Raw genomic sequence first — 17,479 nt, forward strand, 5'->3', positions numbered from 1 at the left:
ACCCTGAGTCATATCTGACTCAACAGTCATGGGTTATTTGGAGGGTGGTTAATGTTATTAGATTTTAATATAATACTCCATTTTCAGACTGAAATGTAAATTTTGCTTTCTAATTTTAACTGGGAAAGTATACTGAAGATGTGTAAAATCCTTACTGTGTCAGGATTATATTTTGCTTATGAAGAAATGTACCAAAGTTTTGCAAGTTTATATTATATAAAATGTTACACTATAAGCTGATCCTTTGCTTAATTTTTTTGCTCAATGTGTCCTGGTTTCTGCACTGTATGAGTTTTTAAAATGTTTGTATTAAAGTGTTTTATAAAAATGTTAGTTTTTATAGGTCACTGTTTAACTTAGCTCAGCCAAATTAATATTTTTAAAATATTACATTTGAGTCCAGCATGTAAATGCCTTTTAATTATTTAGGCTTTCCTTTATGTTCTAGCATATTCTATTCAGGGCCAAAGTGTTATGATGATAAGTCCATCAAGTGAATCTCACCAGCAAGTTGTCGCAGTTGGGCAGCCTCTAGCAGTCCAGCCCCAAGGGACAGTAATGGTAAACTTGCTCATGATTTTTGTTGTTATTAATGATTAACTAACAAGGAAACCTGTTGTGTCCTTTCTTGGTATTTGTCAAACTTTATCACTGAACTCTTACTTATTTTCTTTTACCAGAATGATGTCTATAGAAAAAAATGATTAATACAATGGAGTTGACGTTTCTCCTAACCAATTATTATAATGACTTTTAATCCAGTCCAATGAATTTGGTTTGTACAAAATTATTGATGATAGATGTCATGCGTACTTATTAATATATATGCTAAACAGTTAATATAATAAAACATTATAGAGCATTTAATAGGATACTAAAATTTTTTTCTTTTTCAAGAATATCTTCAAATATATTTTTTTTTAAACTGTATAGCTAACTTCCAAAAATATCCAGTGTATGAGGACTTTACTTAATTTGGCACACTGTCATGGAGCCGTTTTGGGAACATCATGGCAACTTGTTTTGGCAACACTACAGGTATGTTGTAGCCTCAAGTTAGAAACTAATGCTTTTATGTTAGTTACACTAAGCAGTGCCTGCTAGTGCTTTGGGCAGGCCTCAGAAATAGGCTGTAAGTATGACAAAAAGAAGTTGCAAAGGGAAGAAGACATGACTCATAGGAAGTGATGGAGTATTTTTTAATATACTTGAATTCCACTGCCTATTCTTGGCATCGAGAAAGGATGAAAATCACGCAACTGTCGAGGACTTTCTTTCATAGAGTCGCTATGAGTCGCCTACGACTCGACACTTGTCAACAACAGCAATCCTTGGCATAATAAATCTTTTGTAAGAATTTTTACTACAGAGTTAATTTGAAATAGTAGAAACTTACTGCTGATTTGAATTATTAGAAGTGATTTCTTATCGTGTGTTGTTGTTTTGATTCAAACTAATTGCAGTGCTTTAGGACATGAAAGTGCCGCATAGGGTTTCCTAGGTTGAAACCCTTACAGCAGCGGATTGCCAGGTGTTTGCTGCCATGAAGCTGTTCCTCATCTTTTGATAACAGTCCAATGCCTCACCATTGTGACATGAGAGTTCTACACATTAGAAGTTAGTTCTGATTTTTATTTAGGTTGTTAGAATTCCTTTAATTTCATAAGTGTGTTTATTTTTCTGTTTATTTTTGCAGCATCTTGTATGGATTCTAGGATTAAAGCCTAGCAGTGGTGGTGCCTTAAAACCTGGGAGAGCTGTCGAAGGACCCAGTACTGTAAGCTCTAGTCATTCTTTCCCAATTAGTGCTTCCCTGACTGTTCCTATGTTACAGTTGATTTTATTCCTCTCTTAGGTTCTAACAACTGCTGTGATGACAGATTTACCAGTGATTTCCAATATACTGTCAAGATTATTTGAAAGCTCACAGTAAGAGTCAGTTTTTTAAAAATGGATAGAAACATTGTTATTATCTCTATATTTCAGATCAGAATGTCTTATTACTTCATTTTCATTTTAGGTATCTTGATGATGTATCATTGCATCATTTAATAAATGCACTTTGCTCCTTATCCCTAGAAGCAATGGATATGGCCTATGGAAATAATAAGGTGTGATATTCTACCTGTTTTAAATATAGTACATTGTTTAATAAATTACTCTCTAACATAGTCATTCTGTAGACTAACCATGCTTTAGAGTTTTTACTACTTGTGGTTGGTGGTGTTAAAGAGCACATGCCAATGGAATTTATTATTGTTATTTTAAATAATGACTATTTCTTTTGTGTATTGAGTGTTTTTATTGAGACTATTTCAGGACTATATCATGAAGTTTACAAAATGTCACAGTTATTTTTTTGTAAGTTTATGATTGGAATCATTTGTCATTTAAATCAAGGAATATATGACAGTGTCTCAGTTCCCTTATCTTGACAGGTTGGAATAGGGACTGATATTTTCCCCCTGAAAGTAATGATTCTCCTTTAATGTTACTCTCCTTGAAAATGTCCTTTGAAAATTTAGCATTTGCTTTTTTTGTTGACTCAGTTAATAGTACTTGTGAACTTTAACATTTGAGAGCATTTCTGTTCTGTAGTTCCATTTGCTGTTTGACCTTGTTTTCACATAGAAAATTTTAGATTTACTTCTGTCTTAGAAATACTTAAAATTAAGTGCCGTCAGTATTGTAAAATTAATAATGTGGTTTGCTTTGAACACTTATAAAAAGCAATGACTTGAAAATAATGGAGAGCTAAGAATGCCACCTTATAATTTATTTAACATCTAACAATAGAAGCTAAAATGAGGTAGTGGTGATTGTTGTCAGGTACCATTGAGTCAACTGCAACTCTTAGTAACTCTGTGAACAATAGATCTGAACCTTGCCCTATCTGGTGCTATCCTCATAATCTCTGATATATGCTCAAGCCCATTGTGACATTTACTCTCAGTTCATCTTGTTGAGGGTCTTCCTCTCTTTCTCTGATATGCGCCAACAAGTTGTTTCTGACTCACAGCAGCCCTGTGTACATCAGATTGAAAGCCTGCCCAGCCCTGTACCATCTTCACAGTCTCTGCTGTGCTAGGGTCCATTGTGCAGTCACTGTGTCAGTCCACTGAAGAGCTGTCTCTTTTTTTCTCTGATTCTCTAGCAAGCATGATCTCTTTCTCCAAGGTCTGGCTGCTCTTGATAACATGCCCAAAGTAGATGCAATGATTGTTTCCCTCCTTCTTTTATGGAGCATTCTGTTTAGACTTCTAAGACTGATTTGTTCTTTTGGCAGCCGTAGTATACGTAATACTCTTTGCCGACACTATGATTCAGAGGCGTCAGTTCTCATTCTTCCTTATTCAGTGTCCAACTCTCACATGTATGTGAGGAGTCATGCACACCTCAGTCTTAAGAGTGACTTCTTTGCTCCTTAGCAGTTTCAGCTTATTTCCCGAAGCAATAATACAGTGTTTGATTTCTTCACTATTCCTACCATGAGTATTGGTTTCAGGTCCAAGTAAAATGAAGTCCATGAATGTCAGTCTTCTCTCCACTTATCAATTACTGCTTTTTGATTCAATTGTGAGGAATTTTATGTATGTTGAAGTATAATCCATACTGAAGGATTTTATCATCTTCGTTAAGTGCTTTAGGTCCTCTTCACTTTATGTTGACTCTAAATTGTAATTCTCTGTTATGATTGGTCATAGTGACGCAAGTGACTGATTTAAAGATTGAAACAGGCTTACTGGGTCTAAATTTTATATATTATGACACATAACTAGAAAATTATACAAATATAAATGTCCATGAAGGAAAGAAGGTTTTGATGTTATTGGTGATATTGAGTGGGCTCCAATCCATAGCAACTCTAAACAACAGAACAAAACTCTGTAAAGTTTTATTCCATCTCCAAAATCTCATTGTTGTAATCACTTTATCTCCTTCCATCCTCCCCTCACTCTACTGTTTCCCTCCCCCGAGATTTGGGCAAGGATCAGGACAAGAATAATATATAGTAAAGTTATCAATTTCCTGGTATCTTGAATAACCCTACATCTTTAAGATTCTTATTACAAAAATATACTCTTTTTAATAGGCTATCTTAACACAGCCTGAGCTTGTTTATATAATGTTATTGTTGTTACGTGCCGTCGAGTCACTTGCAACTCATAGCGACCCTATGTACAACAGCCCTAAACCCTGCTCTATCCTGTGCCAATCGCATTGCCTCTGACACACCCATCCCAATTACCCCAGTCACTGAATCAATCCATCTCATAGAGGGTCCCTCTAGTGTCTTGAGAATTCATGTATTTACTCAATAAGTACAATATGCTTACTTTGTTTGCCAGGAGCTATGAAGGAAATAGGAGATTTCTGTTTTCAAAGAGTATTTAAACTACCCTTGGATCTTGAAGAACAAATTTGAACTATGTGGGCTGAACCATGAACCAGCATAAATTTAAACTGAGCATAAACTTGCATTTTTTCCCCCCTGTTGGAATTGCAGCTGGCTTAAGTGTTGCAGGTAGTCACTATGCTGTGTAAGAAAATCATCTCCATGTGAACAGTACCTCATTCTATGTGTAGTTGATAAGCAACACTTGATCTCAGTGGAATAACAACAGGAAAATCTTAAATTAACACATTGCCACAAATGACGGCAAAATGTGTTCTAAACTCGGTCATCAATTTAAAAGTGTGTGGCAACGTGTTAACAGTGGACCAGCACCTTTCAAAACTATATTGTTCAAGGGTCAGCTGTACATGGCTTCTGGTTCAGTGGCAATTATATTCTTATTATTATAGGCCGTAGAGTCAGAACTGACTCACAGCTGACCATCAGGTGGATTTTTAAAGACTGTAAACTGAACAGGAGAAGATTGCCTGTCTTTCCCCTGTGGAACACATGAAGATTTGAACCATGCACCTTTGGGTTGACACCATAGTTTCTTAACCCTAGACCACCATAGCTGCCTTAAAAATATAAATAAGTATATGTGTTATATGATGTGGTATTTCTTTGACTCCTTTATGTCTTGTTGCAAAAGAAGTTTTTAGTACGTATGTATATCACAATTATTAATCAAGATGATCTAGTATGATTGTGGCTGATTGTTGAATGAAGGTCAGGATTTACATGTTTAGCAAAGGAGCAAGTTCCATAGAAATCAAAAGGAATCTTTTATAGGAATTTAAGATCAGAGGGAGCTCTGGTGGCCAGTGGCAAGAAGCTGCACTCCAATCCCAGAGGTATGCGTTCGAATCCACCAGATACTCTGCTGGAGAAGGAGGGGCAGTCTCCTCCTATACCAGTCAGATCTGATTTGACAGTACACACACAAAACTTAAAAAAAAAAAAAATAGAATTTAAGATCAATCCATTGCTGTGTTCCCTCCAGTCGTTTCAACGCATAGCGATCCTATTTAACAAAGTAGAACTACCTCCATAGCTTATCCCGAAGTGGAGTCTGTGTGGGAGCAGATCATGAGGTCTGTCTTCTTATGGAGCATCAGGGAAATCTGAAATGGTGACATTTGAGTTAGCAGCTAGGGACTTAACTTCTGAGAGAGAGAAAAAAAATGATGATGTGTAATAAAAACAATGATTTAACAACAAAGTACAAGATTTGATAATAATTTTTTACCTTTAGAAAGTATGATTTCAAGATAGTGTGATTTGTAAGATACTTTATTTAACAAACTTAGGGGGAACATGTACTAAGACTAATGGAACACTGAGTAGAATGGAGATAATATTCTCAAGAATAGATTCACATCTGTCCATTTTAAGATTTATAAACTGGAAATGGTAATAAGAGCTTAATAAAGTATAAAGACTTTTACAAAGTATTCAACTATAAACTTTATAAAAGGGTTCAATTATAAGCTTTATAAAATATTTAGATGATGGCTATTAATTGTTATTATTCAGATATGCTTTCTATAGAAATCATTAAGAGGGGGCTAGGCAGGGAGAAAAGTGTAACAATGAATGAATGGAAACCCAAAATCTCTGTAAATGTTCATTAAAATTAATAATATAAATCATTATAAATATGTAAATGTTAAAATAAGATACTTTTGTAAGTATTTTTCTACATCATAAAAATAAAGTGGAAAGTTTATCAGTGTCAGCTGTTATTGGGTTAAGTGTTTCAGGGATTAAATGTCTTCATGTATGATATGAAAGTGACCAAGTTGAATTTTGATCCTCATTTCTGGAATGTGTGCCATTGTGTTTGGAAAATAGTTTATGATGAAGCTTGCAAATTTTTTCTTAGAGGAATGCTAATGATCCTTGTGCAGACAGAATACCAGCTCAGTACTGTTACAAAAGGAAACCATTTGTTCATTGAATGTTTATGTCAGACACCAACTTACATTCTTTTATTTAATTTTGAAAACAACTCTGTGAAGGTCAGTGATTAAAATCCACCTCCTGACTTTTACAGATGAAGATATGACAATGGTGACCGTAACTACCTGTGTTCACCTACTTAGTAATTTGTAGGGCTTCAATTTGAACCTCCACTTAGTTTCTTATTCGAAAACATCATTCTTAACCTCTTTGATAGTGGCACTCACTTTTGGTATGCATCAAAGTCACCTATGGAATTTTAAAAAACACAAATGCGAGATCCGTAGTCTAGGCGTCCTGAATTAAGGTTTGTTCCTTGTTTTAATGATTATTGTGCATACTGCTTAAAATTAAAATAACAACAAAGCAGTAATAGCTGACATTTATGGGACATTGTGTACCAAATACTTCTAAACATGAGATGGTTCCTGTTACTGGAACATAGACAGTGTGGAGATAACTGAATTTGATCTCTGCCCGCTCTATGAGCAACAGCATCCATAGTACTGCACTAATACCACAAGGCCAGACTTGGTCTCCGTGCTCCTGCATCCACTTTCACCAGTTCTAACACCAGTCTTGCTAGTAACTGTATCTAAAATTTGTTGCAGTGAGCACACATACTCCACAGAATCATACCCAAACTGTAGGATTTGATTGTGGAGTTTATTAGGGAACTATACTTCAGACTATAATTCAGAATAGCAGCAAGCAATGCTATCTAGTCAATAATCATATAGACCTTCAGTCCAGACAATGTTAACAGAGTATACAGGTTGGCAGAAGTATACAATAAAGTAAATAACATGATGCAGTGTGTTTTCTTCCTAGGAACCATCTCTTTTTGCTGTTGCCAAATTGTTAGAAACTGGTCTTGTCAACATGCACCGAATAGAAATTTTGTGGAGACCTCTCACCGGCCATCTGCTTGAGGTAACCTCTTTTTCTTAGACATTATATTTATGTTTATGTTAAGACTTTAGAATGTTTTTTCCTTTGTGCATTGTATGTTAAAATCACTAAAAATATACACATTGAACTAATGATTCTACATACCATTTTAAAAATCAACACTAGCCCTTTTTTCTTTCCTAATATTCTTGTTAATGTGGCATCAAGTTTTTACTATGATTCATAGTGACAGTGTGTTTTATGAAGGACTAAAGTTTTACAATAATTGGTTTAATGAATGAACACTTTTCTTTCATTGATGTAAGTGAAATTTTAAAGTGCGACTTAACAATGATATCTCTGAACTTTCTCTTGGGGCTCCATTATTTTATTATACAGGAATACTTTTCTTATGCTTCACTTTATTGTGCTTAGCAGATATTGTGGATGTTTGGCTTTTCTTGGTTTGGTTTGGTTTTTGGAGTTGTTTTTCTGTTTTGTTTTACAAATTGAAGGTTTGTGGCATTACTGAGTTCAGCAAGTTTATCAGCATCCTTTTTCCAATAGCATGTCCTTACTTGTATCACTGTGTCACATTTTAGTAATTCTTAAAATATTTCCGATTCTTTTATCATTTTGTTGCTCCCTTTTGTTGTTGTTATTGTTGTGTACTGTCAGGTCGGAACCAACATGAGTTGCTATGAAGCTGACCTTCCAGTGGGTTTTCAGAGGCAATAAATCACAAGAAGGGAGATTGCCCATTCTTCTCCCAGGGAGCAGCTGGTGAATTCGAACAGCTGACCTTTCGGTTAGCAGCGCAACACAGTACACCACCAGAGCTCCGTAGTACAAGAGAATTTTATCTGGGAATATTTATTTTCTTTTTTTAGGGGGAGGGGTGGAGTGTTTTTATACCATCAAATCAGGTCTGACTGGTACCGGAGGAGATTGCCCATCCTTCTCCAGCAGAGCACCTGGTAGATTTGAACTGCAAACCTCTGGGATCGCAGTGCAGCTTCTTTCCACTAGGCCACCAGAGCTCCCTCAGGGAATATTTATTTTCTTGTGGTTATATTCGGGTATTTTATAATCACTAACAACTTAACCAAGAAGCAGTCCTAAGAACAGAGCAAGGATACCCTGCATGGTTCAAAATCAGGAAAAGAGTGTGTCAGGGGTGTATCTTCTCCCTGTACCTTTTCAATCTGTATGCAGAACAGATCATTCAGGAAGCAGGGCTTTATGAGGAGGAGTGTGGCATCAAGATTGGAGGAAGAGTCATTAAAAACCTACAATATACAGATGATACAACCTTGCTTGCTGAAACTGAAGACGACCTGAAGCACTTGTTGCAAAATATCAAGAACTGTAGTCTTCAATATGGTTTGAAGCTGAACATCAAGAAGACAAAGATTCTCACTACTGGGCCAATTGGCAGCACCATAATAGATGGAAAAGAGATTGAGGTTGTTAATACACCTTGCTGGGATCCACTGTCAACACTCTTAACAACAGCAGTCAGGAAATCAAAAGACGAATTGCATTGGGAAAATCTGCTGTCATGGACTCCTCCAGAGTGCTGAAGAGCAACAATGTCAGTCTAGATACAAAGATGCTGCTAATCGAGGCCATGGTCTTCCCAATTACTTGTTATGCTTCAGAGAGCTGGACAATGACTAAGGATGACAGAAGAATAGATATCTTTGAATTGTGGTGCCAGAGAAGAGTCTTGGACATACCATGGACTGCCAAGAAAGCAAGCAGGTCTGTCTTGGAGAGGTGAAACCAAGTCTCTCATTGGAGGCGAGGATTTTGAAGCTCTACCTCACTTACTTTGGGCATGTGGCCAGGAGAGATTGGTCTTTGGGAAGGACATCATGTTTGGAAGGGTAGACTGATAGAGCAGGAGAGGGAGATCCTGGATGAGATGATACAGTAACTGGGGCAATGGGGGTTGGTGTGTCAGAGTTGGTGAGACTGACTTAGGACAGGGAAGGCTTCAGAACTGCTGTACATAGGGTGGCTATACATCGCAGACAGGTTTGGAAGCAGGAGTGTCATCCACTTCCTTTTTTTTCTTTTTATTAATGATTTTAATACAATATATATAGTTTCCACAGCATATTCTTTCCATTTAATTTTTCCTATTCATTCATTGTTGCATATTTTCTTCCCTGCCCACCCCTCCCCCCAGTTCATTTTTCTCTTTGAAAGAAAAAAATTCTTTTATTGTTATACAATTCCCCTCCCCTTCCTAAACAACATGCCTCCGGAAACTGTGAACTTTGATAAATGTCGATAGTGGTAAGAGGGGTTTCAGGCCTTTTGTTTATAGGGTCACTATGAATCGTGCTCAACTCAAAGGCAATAAAAAACTTAACTATCTAAAGAGCCCTGGAAGCACAGTGGTTAAAGCATTATATTACTAATCAGTGAAATGGTGATTTGAATCCACAGGGAAAAGTCATGCAGTTTGCTTTTTGTAAAGTTTTAGTCTTGGGAAGCCTGTGGGCAATTCTGTAGGGTTGCTGTGGGTTAGAATCAACCAACTCAATGGCAAAAGATTAGACTTTTTTTTAATAGCTAATAATTTTGTTATTTTAGATCTTCAGAAATGTGATATTATTCTCAGTAAGAAAAGCAGTGACTCAAGAGAATTTTTGTTTTGTTTTTTGATTTGCTGAGATTGCATTCATAAAACATTAAGAAATATAGACAGATTTCTTAATTCTTGTATTTCTTATTCAATGTAAAAAATTCAAGTTGATGTTTTGGGGTTTTTGGGGGGTTTGTTTTTGTTTAGGTTTTGTTGTTTTGGGGGTTTTGGGGGGGTTTTTGTTTGTTTTTCATTGTTTACATAGTATTTGAGTATTAAGATTGCCTAAACTTGGAACCTTAGTATCAATTTACTTTGTTTATTCTGATGACATAGCATTTATCCTTGTTAATTTTTTTTATGACATGTTTGTATTTCATCTATATTTCTTCTCTCTATTGCCTACTCTTGATCCTTATTCAGAAGGTAAGCTTACTTATATTTTGGATGCAATATTTCTTTAAACTCTTAGAAATTTATGTTTGGTATAATTTAAAAAATGTAAAAAATATATAACATTTAGATTCTTACTTTCTCCAATTGATCTATGATTTGTATTTTAATATAAAAGTTAAATTTTTTATGTATGTTCCTTCAGGTCTGCCAGCATCCAAACTCTCGAATGAGAGAATGGGGAGCAGAAGCTTTGACTTCACTTATTAAAGCAGGATTAACATTTAACCATGATCCTCCGCTGTCACAAAACCAGGTAATTGGGGAGACCATTATCTCATTTACAGATAAATTTTGAGAACCTTCTTGTAACAACACTAAATTGATAAATTACCTAATATAAAAAGAGCAAGGGTGGGGAGGGAAGAAAGGAGTGAGGAAAATGTGCAACAGTGAATGAATGAAAAATCCAACTTTTCTGTAAACTTTCTTTAAAGTCACAATAAAAAATTAAAAAACAAAAAAAAGAGCAAAGTCCATATGGAGATAGCCATATCTGACCTTTAGCACTTCAACAAAGGAGAATGGTCTCTGTCAATAGCATCAGAAACACAAAACCAATTCCCGTGAGGTCATTCATGTCCTCCATGCTCCAATTCCTCTTCTTCTCATCTCAACACCAGTTTTACTACTTTACTGGGTCTAGAATCTGATTCAATAGCTCACAGACCACACAGACCATATTGGGAAAGTTAAAACATTAATCCAGGTTTGATAGCAGAATTCACTCAGGACAGCTTCCAAAATATATTCACACACACCTCAGCTTTGAGCCTTGCAGTTTAAGGTCCCTGTAACAAAGTTCTCTGTCCTACCAATATTGCCTTCCCCTTCCCCTAACCACACCCCTAACCCCACCCGCACCCTCCCAGATGTTCATCAAACCTGGGCAAAGACTTTTAGCTTAGCTTTGGTTCTGTCTTTGGAGAGTAGCAGCACTATGGTAACTTCATCTCAGGTTAGTTTTCTGATTCTGCTGTGGCTGCTGCTCCCGTAAGTATAACTTGAGCAAGAATTTCTGGGCTTAAAAGGACATGCTACATGCTCTTCCTCCTCTTCACTAAGTTGAGAAGATCTAATCTGCTGCTGGAGCTGCTCAATTTATTGGCGAGACTAGCCAGTCCCCTTGTTTGTACGCTATATCATGCTCTATTCGCATATTCCTGCCCATCTGGCAAAGTCAGTTGGCTAGGGAAGCCACTTTGAGTAAACCCTTAATGCCACAAGGCCAATACACTACCCTTAGCTCTTCCGGGGCCCGTTACTTGTGGTGTATACATTAATTTAAAAATGAAAAGTAATTTTAAATATTGAGAATTGTTTTTCTCTCCCAGCTTACAAATATAAATGCATTTTCTTTAATGAGACTCATTGTATCCATTTATAATTAATGTTGAAAGTAAGGGAATTCTTGATTTATCCTGAAATCTAATGTTTTACAGATTGAGTTTTTTCACCCTTTAAATTAAAAAACATATTTCAATTATAATGAATATTATTAGACATGAAAATAATATTTATTTTAGTAGAAAAATTTCTGTTCACCTTAAGATTCTGAATGGCAGGAATTTATGCTTTAAAAAGCTATAGCAAAATCTTCCCATCTTTTGGGGCTGTTTGTCCTGATTTCTTTCTTGCCCCCTTTTCAGAGGCTGCAGTTGCTTTTATTGAATCCATTAAAGGAGATGTCCAATATTAACCATCCTGATATTCGACTCAAGCAGTTAGAATGTGTGCTGCAGATTCTGCAGAGTCAGGGAGACAGTCTTGGGCCTGGATGGCCACTAGTGCTTGGAGTCATGGGAGCAATCAGAAATGATCAAGGGTAAGTATTTAATATTAACACTTAAAAAGGATACAAATAATACAAATACTATCTATTCTAATATCTTCCACACTGGCCAGTTTTTGTGTACGTTCTTCTTGTCTAAGTCTAAGATCCAGAATAGTGGTGTGTGTTTTTCTTTTTTTACTCTAATTCCTAAGTGGCCATATGAAACTTGGATCTCACTTTTATTTTGGAAGAATGGAGAAATTGCCGTTTGTTTTACACTTATCCCAGAATATAATGTTTTTGCTTAAAATAAAGCTAAATGAATGAGTACAGTGACTTTTATAACCTATATAAACATAGGATTTTATTTTATTTTATTTTAAAATTAATATTTTTATGAGATATGAAATAGTATTTAGGTTCTTTATTGGAGAAATTGCTTTAAAATAAAATTCTTTCAAATGACAAATTTTCAAATTAATTGGGCATATATGTGGTAATATACTTACTAAGTCATATGGTAAAGCTATGAGTAGCTTTGAAAGAGACTAACTTCTAGGGTGACTATACTTTTGCATTAGTATCTCACTGGGATATAAAAAGTCTCTTTAAACTTTAAATTCCCTATAGTGCTAATTTCTTGCTGGTGATTTTGCAAATTACTTATCCTTTTTGCCATAGTAGCCTTTAATGTACTCTAGGGTCTTGTAGAATGCAATGATTTAATCCATTTAAAAGACTTTTTAAAAAAATTTTTATTTTATATTATTTTTGTGTGTTTATGTGTAGCATCAAATCGGATCTGACTGGTACAGGAGGATCTTGTCCTTCCTTCTCCAGCAGAGCATCTGGTGGATTCGAACCACACAACTCTGGGATTGCAGTGCTGCTTCTTGCCATTAGGCTACCAGAGCTCACCTAAAACACTTTTCAAAGCTCTCATTATTGTTGAGTTGGAACCAACTCATTTTCACAGGCTATAAAATGCAGGGGAGGAAGCCCATGCTTTTTCTGTGGAGCTGCTCGTGGACTTGAATCACCAGAGTGGCCCCAGCAGCATAGCTCCCAATGTACTGGTGAGGCAGTCCATGATATAGTAAGCATCCTCTCATTGTTAGCTAATAATATAATTTTCAATTTCATTACTTTTCACCACCAGAAAGTTTTTCCAAAACCAACTATTTCTTCTTCTGTTTGGAATTGAAAATGTATTCCTTTTTCATAGAACATTTTATATTCCTTTGGATATTTAAATATGATATAGAATAATATCATTATAAAATAGCAAAGACCTAATTTTCATTCAGTGGCTTCATCATGTGTATTTGTATTTTCTAGGTACCATGTTAGATGTTGTGGATATAGTCAGGAGAAAAGTAACTCTAGCCATCTTGTTTTTCTCATTTTTTTGTTTTCTTTCTTTGGCTGTTTGGTACAAAATACATGTAGAAATAATAAGGTGTTAATGGTGTATCACCTTTTCCCCTTTTTCAGAAATAGGTTTTTATTTCTTTACTTAATAGACTCTATGTGTTAATTTAGTAAAACATATCTTTAGGGAAGATTTTTTCTTTGCCAAAATTTTAAAACTTGTTTGTATAAAATTCTAAGATGTGTAATTTTGCTCTTACATTTCTTCCTGTGTCAGAAAACAATTTTTCTTTTGTTTTCAGAGAATCTTTGATAAGAACTGCATTTCAGTGTCTTCAGTTGGTTGTGACAGACTTTCTACCAACAATGCCTTGTACTTGTCTGCAGATAGTTGTGGATGTTGCAGGTAGCTTTGGACTCCATAACCAAGAACTTAACATTAGTTTAACTTCAATAGGTTTATTGGTAAGTATCATTGCCTTTCCTCTGGTAGCATAATACAGAAATCAGGAGGCTTGGATGCTGAGTAAATATATTTAATGGGAAATATTTACATGATTTCGTGTCAAACTTGCCATTCATGAAGGATTGTGTGAAATTATTAAAGAAACTCTTCATTAATGTTAGAATATATACAATAATTTTGCTGTTTGGAGCTTCAGTTTGGTTTTTACAGTGTTTGTTAGGAGAAAACTTAAATACACAAGAACTTTGGTGTGAAATTTATTTTCAGTATTATTTTATTAGCAACATTTTATATACTAATTTATTAGTAAATGAGGCTTTGATAAAAGGTTTTCCTATTTACACAGTTTTGTAGTCTATAGTCTAATTATTACACTAAATTACTTAAATTAGTTGGTGAGCATATACTTTGGAATCATATATACTAGTAATTTAGTCCTGTCTGCCTCCTCTTAATTGTTCTATTACTGATGTTCTGAACCTTATTTTACTCATATTTATTATAGAAATAGTAACTTTCAAATTATGGCACTCTTATTATGTACTGATGTAAACACACAGAGAGTTATTCCCAATATATATTTGTTTAACAGTGGTTGTTTAAAACCTTCTAAATTAATAACTTGAAATTTCTTAAGTCAAATTTATTTATCACATAAGATTAAATATTAAGATATATTTAATATTTTACTATTAGAAATATAATTATAAAAATATATGTATGATATATATAATTGCTTCTGAAGAGTGGTTAATTTGATGTTGGTTAATTCAGTGCTAGATATCACTTTTTTTACATTTATGTTCTTAAGAATTGAATCTTACACATATTTATACTGGCATAATCATCATTATATCATTTTATTGTGGTTGATAAGTAAATCATCAAATATGTTTGAAGACAGAAGTTGCTTTTTTCTTATATGAAATTACAACTTACTAAATCACGCTAGAGGGTTCTGGTGGCCTAGTGGTAAGAAGCTGCACTGCAATCCTAAAGGCAGTCAGTTTGAATCCACCAGCTGCTCTGCAGGGAAAAAAATGGGCAGTGTCCTCCTGTGTGATTGACTGCCTCTGAAAACCTGCTGGAGGGTCAGCTATGGGTCAGTTTTGACTTGATAGTATGTAATACACTTCTAATTTTTTTGCTTTGATAATGATATTACCGTTATATTTTAAAACCTTTATTTATTAGAGGTTTTAAAAAGAAAGGCATGAAATAAATATGACAAAATGTTCACAGTTACTGTAGCTGAGGAATGAGTGTTTCAATGCATTGATAGTCAACATTATGTCATACCATTCTTCCTTTTTTTCTGTATGCTTTTTCAATTTTGTCGTAGTAGAAATTAAAAATTAAAACATGTTAAAATTGGTCCACTAAATTCTACTGAAATTAGATACATGGATTAAGGAATAATGTTTTCATTGAATATATTCTACTAGGAAAAGATTTCTTAAGTAGTTTAAGTTTTATTTTGAAAAGTAAATGAACTTCTGTTATAAGCTTATGATGTGTTTAAAGTATACAAATAAAGTATATTTTTCTTTGTTTTTGCTTAGTGGAATATTTCAGATTATTTTTTCCAAAGAGGGGAAACTATTGAAAAAGAATTAAATAAGGAAGAGGCAGCACAACAAAAGCAGGCAGAAGAGAAAGGAGTGGTTTTAAATCGACCATTCCACCCTGCGCCACCCTTTGATTGCTTGTGGTTGTGTCTTTATGCCAAATTGGGCGAACTGTGTGTGGACCCCCGTCCAGCTGTTCGAAAGAGTGCTGGCCAAACTCTGTTTTCTACAATTGGCGCACATGGAACTTTATTGCAGCATTCAACGTGGCACACTGTTATTTGGAAGGTATTGTAAAATAGCTTCAGTTATCAACTTTTCATTGAGATGTGTTTATGTACTTTTCCCATTAAACATATTCTATTCATTTTTAGAGAAGAATTTTTAGATATTTTGAATATCACAAAATAGAAAATGTTACCTTTCTGGTATTTTCAGTAGTTCTTCATATAGAACAAATTAGAAAATATTAACATCTTCATATTTCAGTTTTGTTTTTTATCTTCTAGTCATTATCTCTAATTTGTGCCTGTGCCCTTCTCCTTTATTTTCACGTTTACTCAAGTAGTAAAAAAACTGATTGTTAAGCCACAGAAGGTAATCAGTTCCTTAAGAGAAAAACCATGAACCCAAATCCACCTCCATTGAGCTGAATCTATCTCAGGGCACACCTGCATCAGGTTTCAGAGGCTCTAAATCTTTTGAGAACACTGCCTCATCTTTCTACTCTTTCTTCCTTGGAGAATGAAACATCATGTACATAAAACATTGGTTGAGAGATCACTTTGCCCTGTAAACTTTCACCCAAATCAAATAAAATAAATTTATTAATTTAATTTAAAAAGAAATAATATGTTTCCTAATTTAAAACATTCTTCCTTCTGTTTCACTTTCATTCCCATTCCCTGACTCCTTAGTTCACAAACATGCTTAAGTGTTTCTACTCTTCTATTTAAAAACAATTGAGCTCTTGGTGGTTTCTGTTTTTCTTTCAAACAACTTAATTGTTAATTGTTGCTGCTTAATTCTCAACAAATATTTTTCTTTCTTGTGTCCCCTAAATGCCCTTAGCATTGTAATTTTATTTCTTAATTTTTATACCTCCGAGGCTACTGAATATTAGTATGTAGCAGAATTACCTCGAGACCTTGTGAAAATAGATTGCTGTTCTTCACCCTTATTCTCATACTATAGATTGCTCCTTGAACTCAACAAATACTGTATACTGTTGCTGTTAAGTGTTAAGTCAAGTGTGTCTGTTAGGGACCCTATGAATAACCAACCTGAACCCTGCTCTGTTCTGTGCCATCCTCATTATCTCTGCCACACTAGAGCACATTGTTACAGTAAACTTTGTCAGTTCATCTCATTGAGAATCTTCCCCTCCTTTGCCGACTAAGATGTCCTTTTCCAAAGACTTGCATCTGCTAACAACATACTCAAAGTATGTGAGATGAAATGTCACCATCTTTCCCCCTAAGGAGCATCCTGGCTGCACCATTTCCACAACATATTTGTTCTTGTAAACCAGTATTCATAGCGGTGATATTCACCATCACAAGAGCATGAAAAGAGTCCATATGTCCAACCACAATTGAATGGATTGAGAAATTATGGTCCATTCACATGATAGAATACTACACAGCACATAGGACTAATGATTTTGTAAATACTACCTAACTTGGGAGGGACTGGAGAGCATTATTTTGAGTGACTAACTCAGTCCCATAAGGACAAATACTGTACGAGACCATTATTGTAGAAAGTGTATGAGGACTCAAACAGGGGTGATAGAGGGCTGAGGATGGGCAAGAAGCGTTAATCATGGGGTTGTACAATTTGATGGGGACAGGGGGGAGGGTAAAGGAAATGGGAATGATCTGGTGTGAAAAACAATGTATACAAACTTTGTAAATAAACCAGTATACAATAAAAATGTTAAAAACCAAAACAAACCATATTTATTTTCTTGACAGTCCATGGGATATTTAGTCCTCTTCTC

General features: G+C 35.0%; 1 protein-coding gene across 4 annotated transcripts in view; it reads left to right on the forward strand.

The window, feature by feature from the left end:
• The window catches only part of MON2 (MON2 homolog (S. cerevisiae)), a 189,823-nt gene that overhangs the window by 121,613 nt on the left and 50,731 nt on the right, over positions 1 to 17,479 (forward strand). For 3 of the 4 annotated variants that reach the window (XM_006886042.1, XM_006886043.1, XM_006886041.1), the window contains exons 15-24: positions 449 to 561; positions 934 to 1,038; positions 1,697 to 1,777; positions 1,856 to 1,929; positions 2,021 to 2,111; positions 7,190 to 7,291; positions 10,444 to 10,554; positions 11,948 to 12,123; positions 13,746 to 13,908; positions 15,472 to 15,765. In XM_006886042.1, the coding sequence (XP_006886104.1) occupies positions 449 to 561; positions 934 to 1,038; positions 1,697 to 1,777; positions 1,856 to 1,929; positions 2,021 to 2,111; positions 7,190 to 7,291; positions 10,444 to 10,554; positions 11,948 to 12,123; positions 13,746 to 13,908; positions 15,472 to 15,765 (1,310 nt within the window). Of the gene's footprint in view, positions 1 to 448; positions 562 to 933; positions 1,039 to 1,696; positions 1,778 to 1,855; positions 1,930 to 2,020; positions 2,112 to 7,189; positions 7,292 to 10,268; positions 10,272 to 10,443; positions 10,555 to 11,947; positions 12,124 to 13,745; positions 13,909 to 15,471; positions 15,766 to 17,479 lie in introns of all 4 variants that reach the window. The other variant, XM_006886040.1, reaches the window with a different exon arrangement.

This window comes from Elephantulus edwardii, unplaced genomic scaffold (assembly GCF_000299155.1).
Source record: "Elephantulus edwardii isolate Elephantulus edwardi_28Jun2011 unplaced genomic scaffold, EleEdw1.0 scaffold00047, whole genome shotgun sequence".
Lineage (NCBI taxonomy): Eukaryota > Metazoa > Chordata > Mammalia > Macroscelidea > Macroscelididae > Elephantulus > Elephantulus edwardii.